The sequence below is a fragment of the Emydura macquarii genome, unplaced genomic scaffold (genome assembly GCF_026122565.2).
Source record: "Emydura macquarii macquarii isolate MOO-44397 ecotype Brisbane River unplaced genomic scaffold, CSIRO-AGI_Emac_v2 contig_2292, whole genome shotgun sequence".
NCBI classification, from domain to species: Eukaryota; Metazoa; Chordata; order Testudines; family Chelidae; genus Emydura; species Emydura macquarii.
Genome location: NW_027132429.1, coordinates 1,221,622 through 1,246,953, shown reverse-complemented (window position 1 = coordinate 1,246,953; position 25,332 = coordinate 1,221,622). Strand labels below are relative to the sequence as shown.

The 25,332-nt window shown below is 55.0% G+C and overlaps 1 protein-coding gene across 3 annotated transcripts in view; it reads left to right on the top strand.

Annotated features, from left to right (window-relative positions):
- Positions 1-836: 836 nt before the first annotated feature.
- NFIX (nuclear factor I X) overlaps positions 837-25,332 on the top strand; it is a 148,986-nt gene continuing 124,490 nt past the window's right edge. Inside the window, exon 1 of one of the 3 annotated variants that reach the window (XM_067560464.1) lies at positions 837-934. Coding sequence is in view for 2 of the 3 variants with exons in the window: in XM_067560461.1 (XP_067416562.1) it covers positions 20,351-20,380 (30 nt within the window). In the remaining variant the exon portion in view is untranslated. Of the gene's footprint in view, positions 935-20,091; positions 20,381-25,332 lie in introns of those variants that run through there. The other 2 variants (XM_067560461.1, XM_067560462.1) reach the window with 2 other exon arrangements.

The window sequence follows — 25,332 nt, the reverse complement described above, 5'->3', positions numbered from 1 at the left end:
CAGATCAGAGGGAGAAGGGGAGGGGGTAGTGGTGGGGGGTGGGGAAGCTTGAAGCAGATGGTCATTTTGGCAGAGCTCCGAATAAAGAATCTGTTCCATACATCGCACACAGCAGTCTCGGGGCCCGGCCGCTGCCAGGAAAAACAGAATTACCTCTCTGATTACAGCGAGCGAGAGCGAGCACTCTTCCTGTAACACTGTGCTTTGTGAGCCAGCCAGGCCAAATAAGGGCCATTTAAAAAAAACAAACCCCAAAATGGAGCAATAACTGCTGTAAAGATCATACGTGTCCCTTAGCCTAGGTCTGGCATATTTTTCGTGCTGGCCAGAGTCAGCAGGCCCTGACACCGAAATGGCCTCATGCATGCCAAAGCAAAGCACTTGGGAAATTCCACCCTGGAGCACCTCTGTGATGGCAGGTGCCACCAGGTGGCGCTGTTGCCTGGGCTTCTTTTTTGGCAGCGTGCAAGCAAATTTTTAGCCTTGGGAGAAATGCTGCCTGGTGGTGTTAGCCGGGAGTTATGCAAGCATGACTTGCTGGTCAAGGTGGGTTACAGGACCCAGATTTGCGGAGGCCATGAGTAGAGCTGGTTGGAAAATTTTCCCCAAAACATTTTTTCAACGAAAAAGGTCATTTTGGTTGAAATGGAACCATTTTGAAAAACATGCCAAATGTGAAGAAAATTTGTTTCAGGGAAAACCCCTCAAAACTCCAAAGTGTTTAAGGGCCAGACACCACTGGCCAGGACTATTTACTAAGAAGGCACACCTGAGCAGCGATCAGCTGATTCCATTATAAAGAGCAGCAGGAAGGCCCAGGGTGGGTGGAGGTTCATGGAGATCAGGGTGGAATGCAGTGGTTGCTGGGTGTGAATAGATGCCTGCTGAGAAACCCGAGATGTGGGCGTGAGACTGTGGGCAAGTGAAACTTCAGGTAAGAAGTGCTGAGAGCTGGACTTCAGGCCCTCAGGAAGGAGCTGTACCCGTCTGGGGAGTGGGGTGAAAGAAGGGAGCTCTGACAAGATAGACCTCAGGGAGGGGGAATTGAGCCCACCATGAGCCTGGGACAGAAGTGGTGTTATTTTGTGAGTTTATACCCCCAGCAAGTGTGGTGTTGTTGGACGTAAGTCTTTTTTGAGTTATTGAAGAGCCAAGAGGGGGGAATCAGAGGCAATGCTGCATGCAGGGCCACCCTGAGGCTACAAGGGGGTGTGCAGGAGATGACTTGCCCTATGGCAATGCTAAACTTTCAAAACTGTGCCATTTCCTGCCCCATGGAAATGCCACTGCCTGCCCAACTTCAGCAATGATTCTGTTCCTGCCCCACCTAGGGAGGCCTGGCTTTTCAGCTCACGCTGTAGTAGTGCTAGCTTTTAGCTCTGGAGGCCGCCGGTTCAATCCCCAGGAGTGTCTGCCATAGTACAAGGTTTGGGGTAGCGCAAGCTGCAGGAGTGTTTGCTTTCTGACTTGGGCTCTGCAAGGAATTGGTTCTTGGGAGCCAGGCGCTGGTTTTGGGTGCAGATCCCTGGGAAGATGTGGTCTATGTGCTGTCTGTGAGCACCTCCGCTCCAGGACTGGGGCGTGTGTCAATAAAACAGTCCACAGACTCTGCTCTGCTGAGTCCTACTTCAGGGGCAGCTGAGCTGCAAAGCCCAGACATATGCTCCCTTGGCCTGGTGCCTTCTCTCCTCCATCTCTTCTGCCCTAGCCCCTTGCCTGACATTCACAACCTGTCACTCCACTCACTCGCTGCTTGTATGTTCTGTGCCCCTGCCCCACAGCCGTTGTCTATCTTGTGTATTTTGATTGTAAGCAATGCAGGGCAGTGATTGTCTCCCACTCTGTGACTGTGCAGCTCCTGGCACAAAGGGGTCCTAATTGTGGCTGGAGGCAGTGGAGCCTGGTGGGTAGGGCACTGGACTGGATCTTTGAAGACCTGGATTCTATTCCTAGCTCTGCTGCTGGGTGACTGTGGTTGAGGAACAGAGAGGTGATGTGCCTCAGTTTCCCCATCTGCAGTGGAGATAATGACATGTAAAATGCTTTGAGATCTATTGATGCAAATTATGGTGTTGGGTGCTATTGGGATGTATTGTGTTGTGCTAGTGGAATACTGCTAATAATTAATAAGACAGATTCTACCTGTAGGTAATATAAACTATACTATAAAAACACCTTGGTATTATGTTATGCAAGCCTGAATAAAACCATAGGAAAATAGACTTGATTTCTCTTCCCCCCCCCCCCCCCGTCCATTCCCCCCCTCATAATAAAACCTGGGAAATTCCATCAAAAAACTTAGTGAAGAAAACATCACCGCCTTAACCCTGCCCCTTCCCTGCATCCGAATTCTTTTGATACAGTTTTTAATTACGTTCAGCAAGATGCTATCAGGCCCTCTATTAAAAGGTGGTACGTACATGTAGTATCTTGCAGTCCTTTCTCATTCTTGCCCACAAAAGCTGGCTGAACCGTTTAAAAGAACCCATCCCGGTAGACGACGAGACGCAACATGTGCATCAAAGGCTGTCGGAGGAATTGTGCGGTGCTGTATGGCAGGATTGCAGGACACGTGTGTGTGTGATTGTGTCCTCTTTGTGGTGCATGCACATGAAGGAAAGGAGTTAGTGTGTGAGGGTCATGATCGATTCAGTAGGGAGCACCTTCCCCCCTCAGCCCCGAGCCTGCTCCCTACAGCACAGCACCCCCTACAGCTGCATTGGGGCCAGCACTGACTGAAGGGGGTGCCCCCATTGAGTTCCTTCACCCTGCAGTGCAGCCCCTAGCACTAAGCTGGGGCACGGCAGGCCCTGCCTGTGCCTTCCCTGATAGGTGGCCGGTAGAGGGAGGGGAGTTATTGGTGACAATGGGAGCCATTTTTGTGGCCAGTTGGGAGCACTGGGGCAGCTGGAACCTCCTTTGGGGTGACAGAAGCTTCCAAGACCTGCCATGTGGGAGGTGTGGGGCGCTGTGGTCAGCAGAGGCCATTGCAGGAGAGCCTGACCTTCAGTTTCATGCAGAGGCTGGGTGGAGCAGCGCCCGCAGAGCTACCAGCCCCACGGCCCACAAAGCAGGTCCAGCGATTAGGGCTCTCTAAAGCCAGGACTGTCCCAGGAGGAGACGTGGATTCGGTCTGGGCCGGGGCTGAGCACCCAGCTGGGCACACGGTGCCCTGAGGGCCAGGGCGTAGGACGGTGCAGGCAGGTGACTCGCCAGCTGAAGCTGTGGACGCCTTCCACTGCTAGAGTGACCGGCGAGGGTTCAGATTGACCCTGCCAAGCAGGGCCAGCCCTGGAGGCCAGTCGCATCAGCAGCTCTGCAGGGCGGAGACAGCTCAGGTCTTGGATGGAGACCGGCAAAGAAAAGCCAGGGTGCGGGGGGGGCTCAATGCCCCGGTGCAGCGCTAGGAGGCGCTGTGCTATGGGGGGTGCTTTCCCCTGGCTGCGCGAGGTGCTCCCTGAGGGACTGGAACCCACAGTCTGCTCCTGGGGGTGTATTTTGTGGGGGCTGGGCCCGGAGATCTGGTATTTGGCGGGGGGGGCTGGGAAGCAGCAATCCGTTCCAGCTGAGGAAGGAGGGGGGCTCAGTCTGCTCTCCGGCTGGTTGAGGGGGGATGTGGGAAGCCCACGGAGGTGGGGTGACCCACTCCAGGGGAGCAGATGTGGGGGTGATCTGTTCCTGGGAGGGGCTGTAGGGAGCCATTCCACGGCGGGGCCGTGGGGGTTTGATCTGTTCCGGGGCCTGCTCCCCGCCGTCCCTTGTGTCGCGGATGCCATCCTCCCGCGGGCGCGTCCGAGGGGTAAGAGCCTCTGAACAAAGCCCTGATTGAGGAGGCAACTACCAGTGCCATGGCAACGCCGGCTCCGTCTCGCAGGGGCCGCGTGTGCCAAGAAGGTGCCATGGTTACGCCCGAGGGGCACGCGGAGATCCAAGCCGCCGACGCGGGCAACTGTCTGCCCCCCAGGGAGGGCACTCCCCTTAAAGGGGCAGCAACCCTTCCCCCTCCCCCTTCCCCCCGGGTCGGCGCAGGCTGGCACAGATTCTGGCTGCCAAGCGGTGACTGGGCTGGGCGGGAGAGCTGTGCTCAATGGGGTGCCTCCCTCGGTTGGCACAGCCTCCAGGCCGGCTCATTGTTGTCCTGTATACCAGCTCCATGAATAGAAGGTGGCATCTGTTTTCTCCCAGCGATGGGAACTCTGGTACCGGATTAGAGGGGGTGGCAGAGACGGTGTGGGGGAGGGGGGAGGGCATGGATTGGGGCGAGGGGAGGGGGGGCATTTTATTGTCCAGAGGGGCACATGCCTCAGTCTCTTTAATGCGGCTCACAGAGATGTGAGAGCCTGAATGCCAACAGCCCAGACCCAGTCTGCCCTCGCTTGGCTGATGGGCCCGCGCCCCCCCTCCCCCACAGTCCGAGGGTGGGGGGTGGGGGGAAGGTGGCCATCCTGCCACCAAACAGACTGCGAGGGAAGGACAGATCTGCAGAAGGGATGAGACAGAGACCCCGAAAGCAAGAAGGGGCTAGGATGAGAACAATGCGGAGTGGGAGCCGGGACACCTGAGTGCTACCCTCAGTATTGGGCGGGGAGTGGGGTCCAGTGGTTAGAACAGGGGAGCCGGGAGTCAGGGCTCCTGGTTCTCTTCCTGGCTCTGTCACTGACTTCTTGTGTAGATCAATCCCTGCCCTGATAGGTGCCTCAGTTTCCCCACCTTTGAAAGGAGGGGGGAGAAAAATATTCACAGGGAGGTTGTATAATTAATGCCCATTTGCAAAGAGCTGTTCGATTCTCCAGCAGTAAGTGCAATGAAAACATAAAAGAATAGGTTTGCTGCTGTTCGATCAAACTAGAATGTTTGCACCGAATGTGGCACTCCTGGGTTCTAGCCCTGGCTCTGGGAGGGGAGTGGTGTCTAGTGGTTAGAGCGGGGAATCTGGGACTCAGGAATCCTGGGTTCTGTTCCCGGTTTTGCCACTGACTTGCAGGGTGACACTGGACAAGTCCCTCCTATTGCCTCTCTCACCCCGTATCGATTCTGAGTGGGAACTCTTTGGGTCTGTCCCTCCCTCGATCTGCGCAGCACACGGCCCGATGGGCCCTGAGCTCAGCTGGGGCCTCAGGGCGGATCTGCAGAATAAATGACATCAGCTGAAGGCAGCGCTGTTTTGCTGTTAACTGAACAATTCACAGCCCAGCCTCCTCCTTGACCCTGGAGCTACCTTTTGGACAGCACACAGAAGCCCGGCTCTCGCAGTCCCTGCCCAGCTGAATTGGGCTTGGGGCCGGGGGGGGGGAGGTGTTTATTTGATTTCGCTTTCATTGAGGGCTCTGAACTAACTAGGGGAGTTAGGCACCTTCTCAGGAGGGCGCCCCGTGGACCTGAGCAAAGCCACCTCCCTCCCCTTCTTATCCCTCCTTAAACCTCCCCTGAGCCGTGATCCCACAAAACAACTTGATGTGGTCGGGCGTCCGCTGCCCCGAATCGGCTCATCATTTGCTGGTCTGTGTGTCTGTCTGTTCCCCTCGTGGGGTCGATCAGAAGGCTCTGGGACAGGCGCTGTCGTGCGGCTCTGTCCAGACAGTGCTGTGTTTGGAGTAGCTAAAGTCAGGCTTGGCCCGTCCATCCCGATGGAGATGGAGGGGCGGCCGGGCTACCTTTGATTGGTGTGACCCAGTGTGTCAGGTCACAACTCCATGGGTTTGGGGGCCCTCTCGGAGGGGGGCCTGGGGCAAACTGCCTTTAGCCAGGACAGGGCATTTTTGGGGTCAAAGCGGGCCAGGCTCAGGAAACCTGGGGTTACTGGGAAGTGTCACCTGGCACAGTGGGGGCCTGGTCCGTGACGGGGGGTGCTGGGTGCTACCATAATGCACCTAATAAACAATAGCCGGCGCCTAGCACAGTGGGGTCCTGGAACTCCTGGGCGCTACCGTAATACACCTAATAAATAAAGTACAGTGCCCCACCCCAATGGGGTCCTGCTGCATGACTGGGGCTGGCCTATGGCAAAACCCCTTCAGGGAAACTGACGCAGCTTGTGGGGGGGGCCCGAGTCAGTGAGGGCAGATTTGGCGATGACACAGGGCGGGGGAGATCTCTGATAGCCACAGCTCTCCCCGTCAGCAGCCAAAGGCAGCGCCATCTCCCACGACGGGTGAGGGGTGGGGGTGTGAATGGAGCAGTTCAGAGCAGAAGTGGGGTGCTGGGTTCTTACAGGGAGGCAGTTTGGCGATAGGCCCGGGTGCTGGCTGAAATCCTCTGGCCTGGGCTCTGCAGGGGGCTGGACCTGACCCCCAGAACAGGCCTCTCTGCCTTTGGGATCTAGGAAGCTGTGAAAAATCACTGTCCTTTGGGAATCAAAGGGCTAATGGGAGAGGAGGATGGGGCACCCGGACGCCTGGGTTCTCACCCCAGCTCTGGCAGCACGGGGGGGCAAGCTTGACTCCAAAGCAACCGGCGATCCAGGCTCCCTCCGATTGGGGGAAGCCCAGCTTCCAAAGGAGGGTTGGGGGGCCTGGCTGTGCCCTCCACGTCTGCACGAACCCCCCAGGCTGCCGCGGCGCCCGGCTCTCCCTGCAAATGGCTGCAGCTGGCAGCAGCCGGCAAATCCTGTTGCTGACAGATTGCCAAGCTGCCAGCAGCGCCCCCCATGTCCCCCTGTGCCGCTGTATCTGCCAGCCCCCCTCTTCCATTGCACTCTTTCCCCAGCTACGGGGGGAACAGAACATCAGGAGGCTGCTTTCCCCACCAGCCACAAAGCGATTAACTCCATGGGCTGGGTAATCTAGCAGCCCCCCTCTTCCAAAATGAGCTGGGGGGGGGAGGAGCGGGGAGCTGGCTGGCACAGGCGATTCGGAGCCAGGGAGGAACCTTCACCACCCCCCGGTTCCCCCCCCGAAGTAGCTGTTTGTCCTCCAGCCATCCCATCTGCTGCAGGAGGCCCATGGCTGCTGCCAGCTTCTGCCGGGCCCTGGGCTGTGCCATGGCTGCGTTTTCCCCTGGCGCGCCCGAGCCAGGCGGTGTGGTGCCGCCCGCCATCGCGCGTGTTCTCCCGTCGGCCCGGGCTTGCACCTGGACTGCGCCGCGAGATGGACAAGGCTCCGGCTCTGCCGGTGTCCCTTCCTCCCAACGGCTGTCCCAGCCCTGAGCCGCCCAACCCCCAGCTCTGCTCCCGCCTGCAAGCCTGACCCAGGGCCGTCCCGTCCCTGGTCCCCCAGCTCCTTGCCGAGGGTGGTTTGTCAGCTGAGCTGGGTTCTCGCCCCACACCTGCCTCCTCCTGGTAACGCCCAGTGACTGTGGAGGTGCAGGCTCTGAGCTAGCCAGTCTGGACTGCCAGCCTTCCCAGTCACCAGACACCGCCCCCTCCCACAGCCAGAGGGGAGTGGGGGGGCTCGGTAGGGGCCCATCTGCCTCGTGGTCCGTGCTGACCCCAGTGGGATGCAAACTAGAGGACCTGACAAATGGTGGCCCTCGACGCTTCCAATGCACCTTCCTTACAGAGAGGATTATTCTGTGTCAATTCCAGCCATTGTGCCCTCCTGTATAAATAGCCTCCCTGCCCCACCCCAGAGGCTGCTGCATCTCCACTCCTGGTGTGGGGTCCCTATATAACAAGCCCTGTGCCCCAGCCCCGGGGGGCTGCATCTCAGCTCCGCGGGAGGAATCTCTGTAGAAACAGCTGCCGTGCCCTGCCCCAGAGGCAGCCGCGTCCTGGGGTGTGCTGCCTGAAACCATTCCATAGGCGCAGCCTCCCCGAGCGCCTGGGGACAGGAAGCCATGGAGAAAACGAAGCTATTTTGGGCCTTCAGGGATTTATTTTTAGACCTTTTCAAAGGCCTGACGGGAGAGTGAGTCATCCCAACTCAGAGCTGCCGAGCCGCCCCCTGCTCCGGCCTCCCTCCCTGGCCCATCCAAACATACCCTGTACCCACATGGTGCCCCACCTCCTGTGCCATCTCCGGCTGCTCTGGGGTCCCCCCACCTCCCCTTTACTTGTCCTTACTGGGGCCCTGGCCCTGGCTGTCATTCTCTGCCGGGAGTTCTAAACCATTCCCTGTCCCGCAGAAGAAATGGGGAACACTCGTCTTGCTCCTCCCCAGAGACAGCTGCTTCCCTGGCCTCCCTCTAACCGACGCCCCCGAGTCTCAACCCCCAGCCATAGCTCTGCCGGTGCCCCTCACTCCTGACCTGCAGCCCCCTGCTCCTCCAGCTGGCGGGTGTTATCCTGAGCTGGCTAAACTGACTGCTGCCCTGTGGACACGTTGAGCAAGTGTCCCTGGGAGGGGGTGGGGGTGCGGGGCACAGCAAGACCGGGCAAACGCTGCACTGGGGAACTTAGCAGGTTCGGAGTCCCCCTGGAGTGGGGGCTGGACTGGGATTCATGGGGGGCTGGGACTGGCAGAGGGGTCCCAGATGCCCCTTGTCCCACCCTTCTGCGGAGGAAGAGGCTGATACCCTCTGTGGGAACAGCCCCCACTCCGCCATGTGTCTGCTGCCCGGGCAGCCCGCTGGGAGGGAGCTGTGCCAGGCGCCACTGCTGCCTCCCCAGCCTGCCTCGCCCCTGTGGGGAATGCAGGAGCTGAGCAGACACCCCCCGCCCATGCCCTCTGCCCCTTGCTGGCATCTCAGCAATCCCAGGGGCTGGTTAGCAGTGCACGGGGGAGGAAGGGGCAGGATCCTGAGCAAACAGGGGGAGGAAGTTTCACCTTTGAAATGTTTTGCTTCTTGCTTTCCAGAGCTGGGAAGAGAGAACCCAGGAGTCCTGGCTCCCAGCCCCCTGCTCTAACCACTAAGGCTGCCTGCCCTTCTTTCCAGCCAAGGGGGTCAAGTGGGGGTGATTAATGAGGGCGGGACATTGGCTGGGAAGGAGGAGTGGCCTTACGAAGGCCCTGGATCAGCCAGGCAACAGGTGATCACTACACCCCTTTGTCTGTCCTCGTCCATCCGTCCTGGGGCGCAGACCGATCCTGCCAGCAGCTGGGTCCAGGCCGCAAGGGTGGGTGGGTGTGGGAGGGATGGCGCAGCTGTCCAGCCTGCATGCCAGACAGCCCCCCCCATCAATATTCATGATCTTGCCCCTCAGGCATTTGCTCTGGCAAATGGCCTCCCAGCTGTTGGTGCCAGGAAACATCTGGGTAGAGGAGGAATCCAGGGCAGGGCACGGCTGGGAGAGGTGCTGGCATGAGGGGCTCGGCTGGCAGTGACCGACCACTTCCTCCCCCCCTCCCCCCCGAGCTCTGCCAGCATAGGCTCACCCCCCAAAAAAGGACTCTGCAGTTGTATAGCAGGAGGTAGCGATCTCTGACTGGGGGAGGGGTGTCTAGTGGTTAGAGCAGGGGGCTCAGGCCCTGCCCTGGCTCCCTGCTGGAGGTCTGGGTGTGCCCAGAGTGGGGGCTGAGGGGCAGGTTGGGACCCCGAGGCTAGATCTCGTGGATTCAACCCGACACACCTTCCCCTATGCTTTGCAAACCGGAACAGTCACTAGATTTCCCCTCCCCCGAATCGAGGATTGAACCCAGGAGTCCTGGCTTCCAGCCCCCCCCATCGCCACCTGCTAGACTCCTCCAAAGCAACTCTGCTGTTGCCTCATTGTCACTGGGCTTGTCTCCTTCAGCTGTTCATGGGACAGGGGGAGACAGAGCCAGGCCGCCTGTGCCCTGAGATCAGCCATGACGGGCATCTCCTGGGGCTGCCAAGCGCTGTGCCCCTCGGAAATGCGCCTGCCCAGCCACCCAGCTGGGCACAGGGGGGAGTGGTGAGAGAGCAGCGATGCCGCCAACTGCTGTGCCTCGGTCTCTGTCTGGCAGCTGGGAGTCCCTTGCATGAAACAAGTTTGCTGGGTCTCAGCCCAGTGGTTAGCCCATGACAGAACCCAGGAGTCCTGACTCCTAGCCCTGCCCCCAACGCCAGGGGCCCTCTGCTTACTGGACACTAACCAGGGCTCATGGAGGCTGAAGGCCAAATGGCCCATGGAGATCAAACCCCCAGCTTCCACCCCGGGGCAGGACTCGGGGGAATTGACGGGGGGGAGAGGGGGAAGGGACTGTGCTGTGGTTAAAATAGGCTTAAACCCAACATTGATCCAGCTGGTTTTGTTTAAAGGGCTCGTTCCTGAGCTGAGGGGGGAGAGCCTAGAGCTGGGCTGGCAGGGGTCTGTGGGTCGGGATTGAGGAGCAGCGGCAGAGCCATGGGGGTGAAGGGAAACCAGAGCTGGGATTGCAGGGGGGCTGCGGGTGGGGGATGAGGGTCCCTGGCACAGCAGAGCGTCGTCCCATCGCTTTTTACATGAGTAAAAAATCCGCGAACACCGAGCCGCCGGCCCTCGGTGTCTGTGCTGCGTCCCCGGCCTGGCCCACGAGACCCGCCTGCCGCTCCGCACTGGGTGCGCCGAGCACGTCACCAGCGGGGGCAGCAGCTGGCGCCGGCTGTGCCCTGCGCCGCGCTCCCAGGGTACATTCCAGGGAACAGAACCTCAGGGCAAGCAGGTGTCTCCCCGTGGGGCCGGGTGGCTGGGGGAGGCATTCTGTGCGGGAGGGGCTTGGATTGCGCTTATTGTGGGAAGGATGTGTTAATGAGACAAAAACCTGAGCTTCTAAGCAGCCACTCTGGCGAAGGACAAGGAGAGAACCCAGGAGTCCTGGCTGCTCCAACCACTGGACCCTGCTTCCCTCCCAGAGGCAGGAATAGATCCCTGCCTCTCGCAGAGCTGGGGATCGAGAGCTTCACCTGCTCCAGCAGCTGGGAGGTTCTCCTTAGCGGGGTGTTTGCAGGGAGCCCAGGGCCCGGCTCGACGGGGGGATGTAGGCGGCCCAGGGGCAGGATCGGAGAAGCCGATATTTGCCTTCTAATGAAGCCTCACTAACGAGCGGAGCCCTGGGCCTGGCCAGGCTGCTGCTTCCAGAGCTTCCTCGTTCCTCATGTCCCACTGATAAGGTTGATATCACCCTAGCGATGGGGCTGCCCCAGGCCGGGCATGGTCCATGTGCTCCAGGGGATGGCAGGGTAAGGCTGTGACTTGGGCATGAGTGGTGCCAGCAGAGCTGTGAGCCCAGGCCGGGGCCAGTGGGTCAGGACTGAGGGGCACTGGCAGAGCTGGGGGAGGGGAGATGGGCACCGCCAGGGGGACTGGGGCTGAGATCACACAACAGCTCATTGGCTGGCTCCTGGCTCCTACCCCCCCTCCAACCACTAGTCTCCCCTCCCAGAGCTGGTGTAGAACCTACGAGTCCTGACTCCCAGGCCACTGATCTACCCGCTAGACCATCCTGCTCCCTGAGCTGCTCCGCTCCGTTCAAACATACAGCCACAGGGCTCAGAGTGGCCAAATGCAGAGCTGAGGGCACATTTCAGGCAGCCAGAGTTCGAGCACTTGGCAGAGGAGAGGCTTTGGGACTAGCCATTGAGGTTGCCATTGAGCCCCCTTTTGCTTGTTTCAGAGCTGGAGCGTCCCGGCTGCCCCCACGTTAACTGCTAAAGTTCACCAGTGACCCCCAAGGTGTGGAGTGGTGAATAGCGAAGCGGGCAGGTCCTTGCTGCAGAGAGAGCTGGCTGGCCTGGGTAAACTAGGTGCCAGCAAACAATATGCCTTAATATGGCCAAATGTAAACGTGCCCGTCTAGGAACAACCCCTAAATCCTGCTGACAGGATGGGGGCTCTATCCCGGGAAGCAGCGACTCTGATTTGTGGGGCGTGGTGGGGAATCCGCTGAACACCATCTCCTAGGGTGACGTGGAGGCCACGAGTGCTAATGCAAACCACAGATACGTAAACGGGAATCTCCAGTAGAAACAGCGAGATTATTTCCCCTCTGTGCATGTCACTAGAATCCTGGGTCTGGTCCTGGTGTCCGCAATTCAGGAAGGATGTTGGAGGGGTCGGAGAAGAGTGGCGAAAATGATTAAAAGCTTGTCGCAGTTGACTCAATGAGCTCGGTCCCTTTAGCTTAACCAAGGGAAGGTTAAGGGGTGACTTGATCACAGCCCGTAGGTACCTAAGGAAGGAACAAATATTTACTAATGGCCTCTCGGCAGAGAGAGGTCGAATGCAATCCAGTGGCTGGAAATCGAAGCTAGACAAATTCAGACTGGCAATGAGGGGAACATTTTTACCAGGGAGGGTAACTAACCACTGAAACACTTTCCCAGGGCTCGTGGTGGGTTCTCCATCACTGCTGATTTTCTGAATTGAGAGTGGACACGTTTCTAAAAGCTCTGCTCTGAGAATTATTCCGGGGCAGGTCTCTGGCCTGTGCTGTGCGGCAGGTCAGACCAGGTGGTCACTTTTGGCCTTGGGATCTAGGAATCCATGAAATGTCCTGCAGGTCGGGGCCCTCCCACTTTAGGGCAGGCAAGCTGAATGTGCCACCTTGCCACGCATAGAGTGGGTACCCCAGCCCGGCCCAGCTCCTGGCCCAGCCAGACCCTGTTCCCTGCCAGGCCTAAAATGATCCCACAGAATGGGAGGCATTTGGAAATGCTGCTCCTGAAATCCAAGGGATGGCAGGTTGGGTGGGGGCAGGATCACACAGTGTCCCAGATTCCTTAGCTCATTCCCCAGAGTCCACAAATCCAGAGGCCCCGAGGGAGGATGTGATCAGGGAATGAAACGTTTCCACCCAGAGTTCCAGGCAGTGAGGGGTGAGGTAGGTAGTGGCGGATCAGGGGTTGGGGGTTTGCGCCATACGAGTGGGGGACCCAGAGGGAAGGGGGGAATGGAGGGTTTCAGGGACCCCGATAGGAGATGCTGGCAAACACATTTCATATTGGCTGAGCAGGCCGGCGGTTCTATGCAGCCTGCATCGATGTGGGTCCCTAGTGGGGAAAGGCCCCATATCCCCTGGCTCTGGGGCCAGATTGGAGCTGGCACCCCTAGAGGGGAAAGGCCCCGTGTCTCTTTCCTTGGCCCTTGAGCCAGCCAGTTCCGCGAGACACACTTGACGTTTCTTTTCCTGTGTAGTGGGCCCATTCCCAGTGCCCGCGGGGCACAGCTTTGAAGGATTCGGGGCATCTCTGGGTTCCCGAGAGTCTGTGCTGCCGACGTCACCACGTGTGGAGAGGGTGAGGGGTGTTGTGTGACTGACGCGCAGGACTCCTCGGTTCTGTCCCTGCTCGGGGGGGCAGGAGGTTTTTTGGGGGGGCTATTTCAGGTCAAAAAAGGCGCTGGCAGCTGAATCGGGCCGGCAGCCAGGCCAGCTGGTTCTGGTGCCACCGACCCTTCCCTGGCTGCATCCCCACGAGAGCTGGCTGTGATAACTCCTCCGCTTACCCCTGCCACACCCCTTAGCCAACCTGGTCCCGTGGCTCCCCTGGCTCCGCTCCTCCTCGCTGATTCACCCAGGAGTGAGCTGAGCGGGGGGTGGGGGGGAGCGACTACCCCCAGGGAAGCAACCCAGGAGTCCTGTCTAGCTCTGAGCTCATCTCGGCAGTTGAGGCACCGAATGTTCCTGGTCCCAGCTCTGCGCTGCCTGCCTGTGCCTTTCCCCACGCCTGGTCCTTGGCAGTCAGGTTGTTCAGAGAGCCAGGCACCCTGCAGGGCAAGGGTTAAAGAATGGGTCCAGGCGCCCCCCCCGCCCTGGCCCATCAGTGCCAGCAGCCTGAGCCGTGGGCCTAGCGCATCCGTCCACGAGCACAGAGAGTGAGGCACGAGCCTGGGCCGGCTGCAGGGAGCGGGATCCCACTCAGAGCCAGGGGCACTTGACCAGTCTGCTGCTGTAACCCCTGGACCCAACTCTCCTCCTAGAGCAGAGGAGAGAACCCAGGAGTCCTGACTCCCTGCTCTAACCCACTAGACCCACTCCCGTCCCAGAGTGGGGGTAGAACCCAGGCGTCCTGGCACAGGCCACTGTGGGCAGACCGGATACTGGGCTAGATGGCCCATCGGTCTGGCTGTTCCTGGAGCGGTAACTCCTCTCTACATTGGCTAAACTCTGGGTCCTAGAAAATTCAGGGCGGTGGGGACCCTGCTGAAAGTTCTGGCCTGGGCACAGATGACGCTGCCCCCCATGGGGCTGTAGGGGGGCCAGAACAGGTGGGTGTCAGCACATGCTCTTCCCCCCGCCCAGAGCCCCATGGGGCACTGTACCATACCCGCCGGGCTTCTCTCACACAACTCAGCAGTGAGGCCTTGTTCTATACCCTTCCTGCGCTGGCAGGTGGGGCAGGATCCCTGAGCCCCTTGTGGGAGGCCTAGAGGATGGGGTGGTCCCATCTCCTGCCCCACATCCAGCCACCATGGCTGGGAAGTGTGCAGCACGCTGCACTGGGGCGAAGATGCCAGGGGAAGTTGTCCGGGCAGGGAGGGATCTGAGAGGGGAGGGGAGCAGGCCGGGCCTCTGCTGCCCACAGGCATGTGCCAGGCACTGGTGCTGAATGGAGGACTGGGGGGTTGTCTTCCCAGTGCCCAGAAAGAGCAAAGGGGGGAGAGACTCCAGGTGGCTCTTGTAGTAGTGCCTAGCTAGGTCAGTCTGCTCTGCACCAGGCAGCATGGAGTAGTAGTTAGAGCAGGACTGCTGGGTTCTAAATCTGTTCCCATCTCTGGGAGGGGTGAGGTCTAGTGCTTAGAGTGGGGGTGGGGAGAGAAGCCTGGGTTCTACCCCCTGCCCCATTGCCTGGGCAAGTCTCTCGTCTGGGTGCCTCAGTTTCCCCCACTGATTAAAGAGAGAGAGTGACATGTGCTCGCCTTTGCAGAGTGATTTCTGCCCTTGTCATGATGACCAGAGCCGACACCTGTAAATGCTAGTGACGGAGTCATTGCTGCCATCTACCACATACCTGGGGGTTGAGAAGTCCCGCAGAGGGGATGGGGTCATGCTACCTTGAGGGAGAATGTATGTACCCGCGCTAAAGAAATCTACCTACACACAGATCTAGGGGGAGAGGTTGGTCCTAGGAGATGAGAGACAAGGTGGGCGAGGTTGTATCTGTTACTGGACCAGTTTCTGGTGGTGAAAGAGACAGGCTTTCGAGTTTACACCGAGCTCTTCCTTCTTCAGGGCTTGTTAGAGGCACAAGTATCTCCGTCTGTGTAGATATGGGTTAGAGAGAGACTGCTTTATAAACTGCAAGGGAAAGAATAAATTGCTTCTGACTGATTGACGAGAAAGAAAAAGTTACCAGACACAGATAGAAAGAATACACACACACACAGATAGAGCTATTTATCAGGTAACTTTTTCTTTCTCATCAGCTCAAAAATCAACATTTTCCCCCCTTTTTTGAGTTTATAAAACAATTATTTTCAAGGACTCCCCTGAGAGTTTTGTGTTTCTGACCCCTCAAATCGAAGTCCTTCTGTCTAGCTCTGAGATCCAGAACTTGTTCTATTGCTTATGCCCATTGTCTGATCAATCAGATCCATTTGCTTCCTTATTTTGATTTTTCCCCCTTTAAAATGCTACAAAACTGCTGGCAAACTGGGAATGAAAATTCCTACAAGGGGAGAATTTAAACATTTCGATCCACGTCGAGAAAACATAACAGCAACACACAGGTTCAAATGTTGCAATGTAAATGCAAACGACTCCGATCATTCTGAAATCGAATTGTCCCTGTTACAGAGGAAAATTAAAGCTAGTTTCACCCCTTTCCTTTTTTTTCTTTGACATGTTTACGAAGCAAACTGCAATTTTTGTTTTGAGAAATTGTCTGTCAAAATATTATCCAAATCCACGGCTCAAAATCCAATCCAATTTGTAGATTGATGCGGAAATATGTTTCCAAATAAATAAAACGAGTGCCGTCCAAATCTCCCCTTTTGTTTGTTTGTTAGACTAGATATTTGTTTGTAAAAGCACACCAGGGAGGGGGGGAAATGCACTTTCGTTTCTAAAATAAACCAGACCGTCACGATCCAATTCCGGTACTGAACTAGAATACCCCAATTATCAATACAGCGCCTGCAGAAATAACAGGCAACATTTCCCCCCTGCTTTGGGGTTGAAAGAATTTTTTTTTCTAGCTGCCCAGCGAAATCTGTGAATCAGCAAGTGAAGAAAATTCCCGGCTCTCTCCCCCTCTTACTTAGAATCAAGTTGACTGTCGTGGGGTGGGGGGGGAAAAACCAAGCAAGGAAAGCGGAGTGTGAAAAGATCTCCAAAAGCTTTCCTGGGCAGAAAACGAATGCAATGATTTTGCATTTGAATGGCCGAGATTCGTTAGCTTCTGAGTTTCCAACTCTATTGAGTGTGAGGCGGATGAGTTCCGAGTTCGGTTTACTAGATTCCTGTCTGCGGAGGCATTTCCAGTCAACCTGAAGAGCCAGCATCTGCATAACGGGTCTGCGCCAGTCTCAGATCTTTTATTTTTAATAGTTAGAAAAACAACGGAAGCCTTTACAGGAGAATTGAGTTGGTTTTTGTATTGCTTGGGGCTTATTTAATTCAAGAAATCCGCATCCAAGGATTCTGGGCACCTTCCCCCCTCCTCGATCTTATGGGTTGTGTTATACGTGTACTATTGCACTACGTGTAGTGGGGTTAGCTCCAAACACCAGCCGAAACTTCTTTACTTCTCCCAGTGTAAGTGTAAAAGCAGGGCGCTCTAGGATTGAAACGCTGCTTTGATCCGCATTTGCGATCTGCGCTTCCGCAGGCGTTATTCTTTGACGTTCTCCGACCCGCAAATGGTCCGGTTCAAACGCACTTTGTAGCTAAAGCGGAGTGAAACTTCCATGGGAATCTAGTGCAATGCAGATCGATCGCGCACCGAAGATCCGAAGGATAGACAAGCTCGCCAGGGCGGGTAAAACTCACACATGAACCGCTGAGGGCAGCCGGGCAGCTCCAGTAATTGCGAGGGCTTCATGTTTTCAAAATAGCGAATTACCTAGGCAGATTTAGGACTTAGACCCACATCGGTTCTCAGGTCGGAGTGCGTTTCTCTGACGTTAGCTTTCGCCCTTCGGCTTTGAGGGAGTCTCTTTTTACTCCCTCGCTTTAGTTTTGCGCCTGTTCGGAAGAAAACAGGCAAGCCTATTTTCAGAGACAAGGAGGGCGAGGGTTGTAGCCCCTTCAAACCGAGCGAGGACTCAAAAGTGGGGGGTTTCTATTCATTGACCCCCCCCCTTCACAAAGAAATATCCTTGATTTTGCTAGGGGCTTTGGGGGCGGGCGTGGGGGATTGGACACTTGGCCGATATATTCTAAAATGGTGCGCAAAAAAGAGTGTGTTTCTCTTCGGAACCCCTCCCCACCCCATAACTCCTTTGCATTTTCCCAAGCGCTCAGAGAAACCCGTCGCTCCACGTGCCCGCAGCAGGTAAACCTGGGCCGCACGTGATCGGCGCAAAGCGAATTAGCCTCACGCCGGTGCAGCAGCCCGGCTCTGCGCCTTTCGGCTCGAGACCGTTTCCTATCCACAATAGAAGCGGCTCCCGTTAGCTGGGAGCTGTTTAAAAATATTGTGAGAGCGGCAACGAGGAGCCTTGTTTGCAATAATTAGTGTTATTAAGGCTGACACCAAACCCGCACCGCGCTGCCTGCCTAACTCGGGAAGTCGGAGTGTCAGGCTGGATTAGGGTCTGCGTGGCAATTTAATTAGAAACTCAGACAAATTGGGGCAAATGCAAACAGCCATTTGCGAACTGCCTCTGAGGATAAACACAGGATGGAGCCGAGCGAGGCGAAGGTTCGCTTGCGAGAGAGGTGGTGTCACGGCCCCCGGAGCACTGCGCGGCGGGTTCAGCCGGTGGGGCTCAGACACCGGCGCTGCGGCACCGGTTCGGGGGAAAGACTCGCCCGGGCGATGCGGAGCCGCAGCGTCGCGCTGCGCCCGAGCGGCCGGTTCGGGGTTGGCAGGAGTGAGGGGGAAACCTGCCCCCTCCGCTGCCGTCCCTTCGGCAGCTCGCCCCCGCCCCTCCCGCAAGTTTACAGCAGGACTGAGTCTGACCATCCCCCCGCCCCCCAAAACCAAACCAACCCCCACTTCCCAGCACCGTTTCCGTGTGTTACCTGAACGGCTCCGGCCAGATTGAGTTGTTTTAATCGAGTCTTTTCACCTTTTGGAAATAATCCTCCCTCCCCCCCCCCAGTTTTGAATTTCTAGCGGTGGGGGTGCCTTTAAAAAACAACCCCCCCCCCCCCGGGCAGCCCCTAGATTTGCTTTTCCTTATAGGAAACCGGAGTGGAGCCTAATTTTCAACCCTCTCCTGCCATTTTGCACAATTTCTGCAGAGCGGGTGTTCGCAGCCCCCTGTCCAGCTGTGACTGGGGTGCGGGGTGGATCCTGCAGGCAGTTTTGGTAACCCCCCCCCCCCCCGAGCTGTGGTAAAGACACTTTAATGGGCAGAAAGCACCTGCACCGAGCAGGCCCGCGGCGGGCATCCACAGCCACGTGCGCTGCGCGCAGCTGTAGGTGGGACCCAGCCTGCCCGGTGTGCGGAGCCCCAGGGGCTGCGGCGGGGCGGCTCTGCAGGTGACGGGCTGGGGTCAGGTCACGCCAAGTGCCTCTCCCCGGCCTGTCCCAGTAACTAAACAGCTCCCCGGCCCCCCTGGCCGCCGAGCAGCGGCCGGCTGGCAGGCCAAGAGCCCTGTCCCTTCACAGACACCCTGCCTGGCCTTCCTGGGGTGGGCATGTGGGGCGAGCGTGAGCAAGGGGCAGGTGGCTGCGTTTCTGCCCCCCAAGTTTGCAAAGATACCGGCTCTTTGATCCCCGCCCCCCAGCAATAAAATGGGGGGGAGGGCTAATTGTTTTTGCGGGGCGCAGAGGCAAAGGGCAGGAATTCACTTTGCGCGGGGCAGCTCGGTCCAGCTCCAGCCTCTGCCCGAGCTCAGGGTGATGCGCGCAGGCGGGACACCGGCTTTTGAAAATCGCGTGGTGCGCAGGCAGGCAGGCCGGGAGGTGGCGGAGGTGTGGGGCTGGCCTGGAAGGAGCCGAAGCGGTGCATTGCTGCTGTGGACACACGGCGCCCTTTGCAACACGGGGGGGGGGACCCAGCCCGGCAGCCGCAACTGTGCAGCGGGGAGACCCGCTTCCCGACCAGGCGAGGGCAAAAGCAGGACCCGGGACCTCCTGCCTGCCTGTCTCGCTCGCCCAGACCCGTTTGAGAGATTTGCCTCTGCCCCCCCGCCCCCCCAGGACCTAAACCGAGCGAGCCCCGCGCCCCAGCCCGGCTGTCCCATCTCCGAAAGGCAGAGACCCTCTTTGTATTTACACCCCGCCCGCCAGCCCGGAGCCCTGCCGTTCCCTCTGCAGCCCGAGGGGCCGGATCCTTTCCCCAGCTCCTATTGATCGCAGTGGTGCAGGATCGGGTCCCGCCAGAGCCCGGCCTCGTGCGGGTGGGGGGTGTCCGTGAGAAGACGGGGTGCGGGGCTCCCCGCTTCTCTTCTGTCTCAGCCGCTGGCTCCTTTCCCCCCTTTGCTTTCCCCTCCTTTCCCCCCTTCTTCCAGTTCCCCCCAAGTTCCTCTTTCCTCTTCTCCTCCATTCCCCCCTCCCTCCCCCCGTGGCATCCCCCCCTCATTTCTCCACCTCGCCCCTCTCCGCCGTGCCCCCCTTCCCCACCTCGCCCTGGGCGGGTTTCCCCCTGGCTGCCTGCTGCCGCCCGGCGATTAATAATTCACTCACGGCCACAGCATCGCCGCGCTGGGCTTCCTGTCCCTCTACCAGCTCGCCCCAGCCAAAGGTGCATCTCCTACCCCTGCCCTCGCCCCCCAGTGCCCCCCGGCCGCCCCCGGAGAGCCGGCGGCAAAGCAGACCGCAAGAAATGCGGCGGGGGGGGGGATAAACCCAGGCACCCCCAAACCCGGCACCCCCAGCCCTGCCTGCCCCCAGGCTGCTAGCGCAAACACAAACTTACTGCACAACTCCCCGTGCAAAGACTTTTCTCTCCCCCTCCGGCTCTTTCACTCCCTCATTTTCTCTCTTCTCCCCCCCCCGTATTCCCCCCCCTCCCTTCGCCTAAAGTGCACAGCTCGATCTGGAAGTGTTGCAAAATCGGGCGGCACAGAAGGTGGCATATCTCCAGGCTTTGCAGGCCAATCTCCTTCCAACTTGAACGAGACGTTAGAGTAAAAAAGGATCCAGCCGAGGAGGAAGGATCGAGAGCCTGAGACGCGCCGATCGCGATTTCTTTCCAACGTCAGGCGACAAAAAAAAATTGTTTTGCCTTTTTTTTTTCTCTCTCTCTCCCTCCCCCCCATTTTTTTCCTTCCCTCTTCCCCGGGCCGATCGGTAACTGCGCGAGGCTCTCTCCTCCTGCCTTGGCTAAGGCATAATTATTTTCCTTCTCCTGCTTCCGCTGCAAGAAGTCGAAGGGTTTGTGGAAACTTGAGAGGAGTTTTTTTTCCTCCCTTCTGTGTGTGTGTGGTGTTTTGGTTTTTTTGTTTTCTTTTTTTAGAGAGAGGGAAAAAATGGGTTTCTGATGTTTGGGCAATTTCCCTGCACCATAATGGTACGTGCCATGAGAATCAATAATTTCCTCTCTTATTAATACTTTCCCTTCCAAAGCAGCAAACAGGAGCTCTTTGTATTCTGCAAAGCGAACCTCTGCCTCAACATTTTGCTTTTGCTTTTACTTTACAAACTCCAGGGAGGGAAGGGGGGGGGGGGCGGTGTGTGTTTAGGGATGGTGTCTGGACGGTGAGTGTGATTTACAAAATAAAGCCGTGGTGGGTGATGGGCACAGCCAGATCGTAGCAAAAACGTGCAGGGGCTTGGGAGGGAAATGACCGACTTAATTGTCAATGATTTTGCTTTGCAACTTTGTGGGGCTGTCGATCCTGGCTTTAAAAAAGGAACCAGTCTAGTTCCCTTAGCCCCTTAAGAGGAATTTGCTTTTAAAATGTCACCACACCAGAATTATTCTGAAACCACATCAATATAACCCCCTCTCCCCCTCCTTTAAAAAAAAAAAAAAGGTCAGGTCAAATCTGTGTAGATGTTTCAATATATAGAATAATGTAATGTCATAACAGTGCTATGTTTTACTTGTCTTGAATGAGTTGGTATGGTTAGGGACTGAGAGTCTGTGGAAAGATCATATATGAGATTACAGTCTATTTTGTGTGTGTGACAGTAATGTTGGACAATTGTTTATGCTTCATGTGGTATGCCATAAAAAACAAAAGGTCTCATATATTTCCAACTCACTTACTTTTTAAAATGGCAACATGACCCCCCCAAAACACAGAGCTGTTGGGTAAAGAGATCAAATGCATGTAGAGGCTACTCGGAGAAGAGGAGAATTGTCTGAAAAAAGAATCGTACTAAATTGACCCTGCCCTGTCCTGACTTTGGAGTCGATAGGACACTGCTGATTTTGTAGGGCCTGGGTGAGTGTATGTGTATTTTCTTCAGAAGGGATCATGCTGTAGTGAGTCGAGTTTTTCAGCAAGTGTGAGCACTTCTTTGGGCTGAATTGAGTGGCCTGGGCAGTTTGACTAAGACAGAGGTTGTGTTTAAAGCATATACTCAAGAGATGTCAAATTACCCCCCCACCCTTTTCTTTTTGAATGAGAAAACCTCTATTACTAGTGAGAAAAACTTAAATTTAACAGGATTTGTAGCTCAAAAGAAACTGTCTGAATGTTATTTTTAACACCATTTAAAAATTTTAATTTTCCTTTTTTTTTTTTTTTTGCTAAGCCCACACCCTTACAAAAATAAATAAAATAAGAGAACACAATTAAACTATATTTTTATACAGGGGTGAGTGAGATAAAGTCCAGAACACTTGGTATAAAGCCAAGTTTTATTCCAAAGTGCGGATTTGTTTTTATTTCCCCCAATGAGATAAAAAGCAAATGAAATTTAGGGATGAAAAAAAAGAGGGAAAGAAAAGCAACCACCCGCAATTTATTTACTTCTTGATTTTTTTTTTTTTTTTTTTCGGATTAGTATTTTGGGCTGGTGGAATGTGAACTGTCAGCGAAGAGGGTGTGTACGTGTGTGTATGGAAGAAAGTAATATATCGGTACAGGAAAATTCACTCTAAAAGCAAACTCAGAAAGAAAATAGGCTCATGCAACTTAAAAGCAGCAGCCAGGAATCCGAATTCCTTTTGCTAGGGGAATATTTTAGCCAGAACTGGAACAAAGCTTTTATTTATTTATTTATTTATTATTGCGCTAGGAGCTGGACTTCTTATTTTAAAGGGTCATTGCCACGTTGCCAGTTCCTTTTCTGCACTGTATATTGCACAAAAAGACTTGCCCAGAGTGCTGTGTGTTCAGAGTGAGGGTATACCTTTTAAGCGACTATGGGCCGTTTTTGGGAAGGCAGCAGGAAAGGTCGTCTTGGTCTGTTTTATGACAAACTAGTGCTCCAGCCGTACTTTATTTAAAATACAAGATTTGATTGCAACAGTTTTAACCCATGGCTTCCCCTTCCTCAGTGCAACTCTTGTTTGTTTTTTTGATTGCTAGACAGTGACCAGGGGAAGAAATTGCCTGTCTCTTGGAGGAAAAAAAAAATGGGGTTGGGGGATTTTGAAAATACCAACAGCTGAATTCAATCTTGGTTTTGCTCTGTTTAAAATATTGAGCTTCCTCCTCAGTTGAAATGAAGATTGAGCAGAGATACTGTACATACAGCTTTGCGAAGGAAAAAGAGGTTACTGCAATGTGTGTATATATATATATTTTAGTTGGATTATTATGTATTACTGTAGCCCCAAAGGCCCCAACTGAAATTGGTTCCCTTTTGTGCTAGAGGGGCGATAGAGATGGTCCGTTACAAATATAAAATCCCTTCTTCCTGTAAAGATGTATGCATGTAATTCGATGTACTTGTCATGAGTGGAAAGTTATGCACTTGTGTGCATGACAGGATCAGTGCCTAATGAACAAAACAGACAAAGGGAGGTTGAAAAGAAGGGAAACTGAGGCCCAGAGAAATTTAGTGATTTGCCCAACGTCACCTAGGGGCTGTGAATTCAATATACAGGTCCTGTATCCCAGTGCCTTAACCTGAAGTCTATAGTTATGTGTGTGTGTGTGTATTTGTTTATAAGCAAATGAAAAGCTGCTTCAGTTGAAACACTGAAGTATTAATTTGACATATTCATATTAATTTCATATTGCAGATTGAGAGCAAATTTAAAATAAGCAAACACAAAGGAAGAAGCCGCACCTCTTTATTTCTTATATCTTGATAAACCTACAGACAAGTTTTTGCAAAGCCACTTTATTTCAAAGCTCCGTGAATTTTAGATCATACTGGGAAAGGAGGTGGGGGTATGCCTTGACACATCTGAAAGAAAAACAGTTGCAGGGGTGTGAAATAATTCGTATCCATTCAGATACCTGTCCTTCTGTGAGCAATCTCTTTTTTTGCCTGTCTTGCAAAGCCCATCACATTGTGTGGGGAAGAAGGGGGATGTGCGGAGGGGTATGTGTTAATTTGAACATAATCAATTGAAATGAACAAACAAATGCAGTGGGCTATATAAAACCATTGCAGATTGTGCGGGTGGAATAGGACTGGCTGCTTGGAAATCTTTGCTTAGCTGGAAGATCGGGCCTAGAAATGTTTAGACTTGGCTCATGAGCGATCAGTGGCTAAGCAGCGGGAAGATGAGATGTTGGGCACGTTAACAAAGTTTCTGAAAAGTCACCAAGGATAACATTTTCAAAAGTGCCTGAATGATTTAAGACCCTAAATCCCATTGGCTTTCAGTGAAATTTAGGCTACTCAGTGCCCGATTTTCGAAGGTATTCTGGTGTTTAAAGACACAGATGGGCATCTAATGGGATCTTCGAAAGCTTGAAGGCAATATCTGTGGTGCCTCAATACCTTTGAGGGTCTAGCTGCTTATCTGCATTGTTAGGTGCCTAAATACTTGAAATCTGGCCCGTAGCAGCAAAAGTTTCATTGAAAGCCACTCGGCTTTAAGGGTCTAAGTGCTTAAATCGTGTTGGACGATGGGTCTTAAACTCTTAAGTCACCTAGGGAACATCTACGCTGCAATCGGTGAGCCGCAGCTGGCCCTGGTCCGGTGACTCAGACTGGCGGGGTTTGGGTTAGGGGGATAAAAATTGCAGTGTCGACCCTGTTTAGGCTTGGCCTGAAGCTTGGGCTCTGGGACCCCACAAGCGGGGAGGGTCTCAGAGCCCGGACTCCAGAGTCCAGACCGAGCCCGAATGTCTACACAGTGATTTTTAGCCCCGCAGCTCGAGTCACCTGACCTGGACTCGATGCCCAGGTTTTTTATTGCAGAGTAGACGTCCCCCTAGGAGCTTTTGAACATGTTACACCAAGTGACCTTGAGGCCTAGATGAAATCACAGGGTCAAATTCTTCTCTCACTTCATGTGGGGCAACCCCCTGGCAGTCAGGGGGGCTTTGGAGAGAACCTGAGATGGTGGTTTTTGTCCTTTCTTTTTTGGGAGTAGTTTGGCAGCTGTTTGTTTGTTGTGGACTCTCTATATGCAGCCGTGGTAGCAAGCTGACGTAGCGAGTGGTGGGTCGGAGGCACAAGGGCCTGGTGAATGTCATGTTGCAATTCCCCTGGGTTTTGATGAGTTTTGTATGTTCCGATCCCATGATCACGTGCTTGGCTCACCTGTTAAATTTTGCACCAGCCTCCTGGGGAGATTGGTGCAAAAATGAGGCTGCTGGGTTATGTCAAGTGATGGGAGTCCATTACAAATCTGTGTTTAGGCACTGGGGCCTGGAGCCACAAAGTTATTTAGGCTCCTAACGTCCGTTGAAATCAATCGAAGGAAATCCGTGGACATTAGGCACCAAAGACCTTTGTGGATTTGGGGGGAGCTGACTGGTGTCATTGCTGTAAAATCAGCGCGGTTCACTAATGCACTGAACAAAATTATCCTTGTTGGGCTGTTAAATACACAGATTAAACGGCCTCATGCTATACCCAATACTCATGACAGAGCCTTTGCTAAGTCCCCTTTGACTTTGGTGGCGTTGCCCAGGGGAGTAAAATTTGCAAGATGAATTAACAAATGGGGCTCATCCTGCAATCTTCACTCAGGCAAAACTCCCACTGACATGCCTGACACAAGCATCTCTGACCAGTAACTTGCCTGGTGCTTGTCAGGGCTCTGTCTAAAGTGCTAAGTGGAACTGGCGTATGGCCGTGCTGAATGTGGCAAAACTCGGTTTATAGCGGAGTTCAGGTCTGGGCTGAGCTGCCGAAGTTGAAGTGGATTCAGGCCGCTTGTGCATTCAGATCGGGGCCTGTGCTGCTGTTACCTAGTGGGATGGTGAAATTAACCACAGCGCATTCCCACCTTGGTTTATAAGGAGCGTGGTGGAGGGCTCGTTGGCTGGGGATAGATTTCACCAAGAGTAGAGCTGATCAGTGCAGGGGAAAAGGCAGTTCTGCGTCAGCGCTTGGTGCTCGGAAGCCAAGAATTCTTATTTTAAAACTGGAACATCTGAA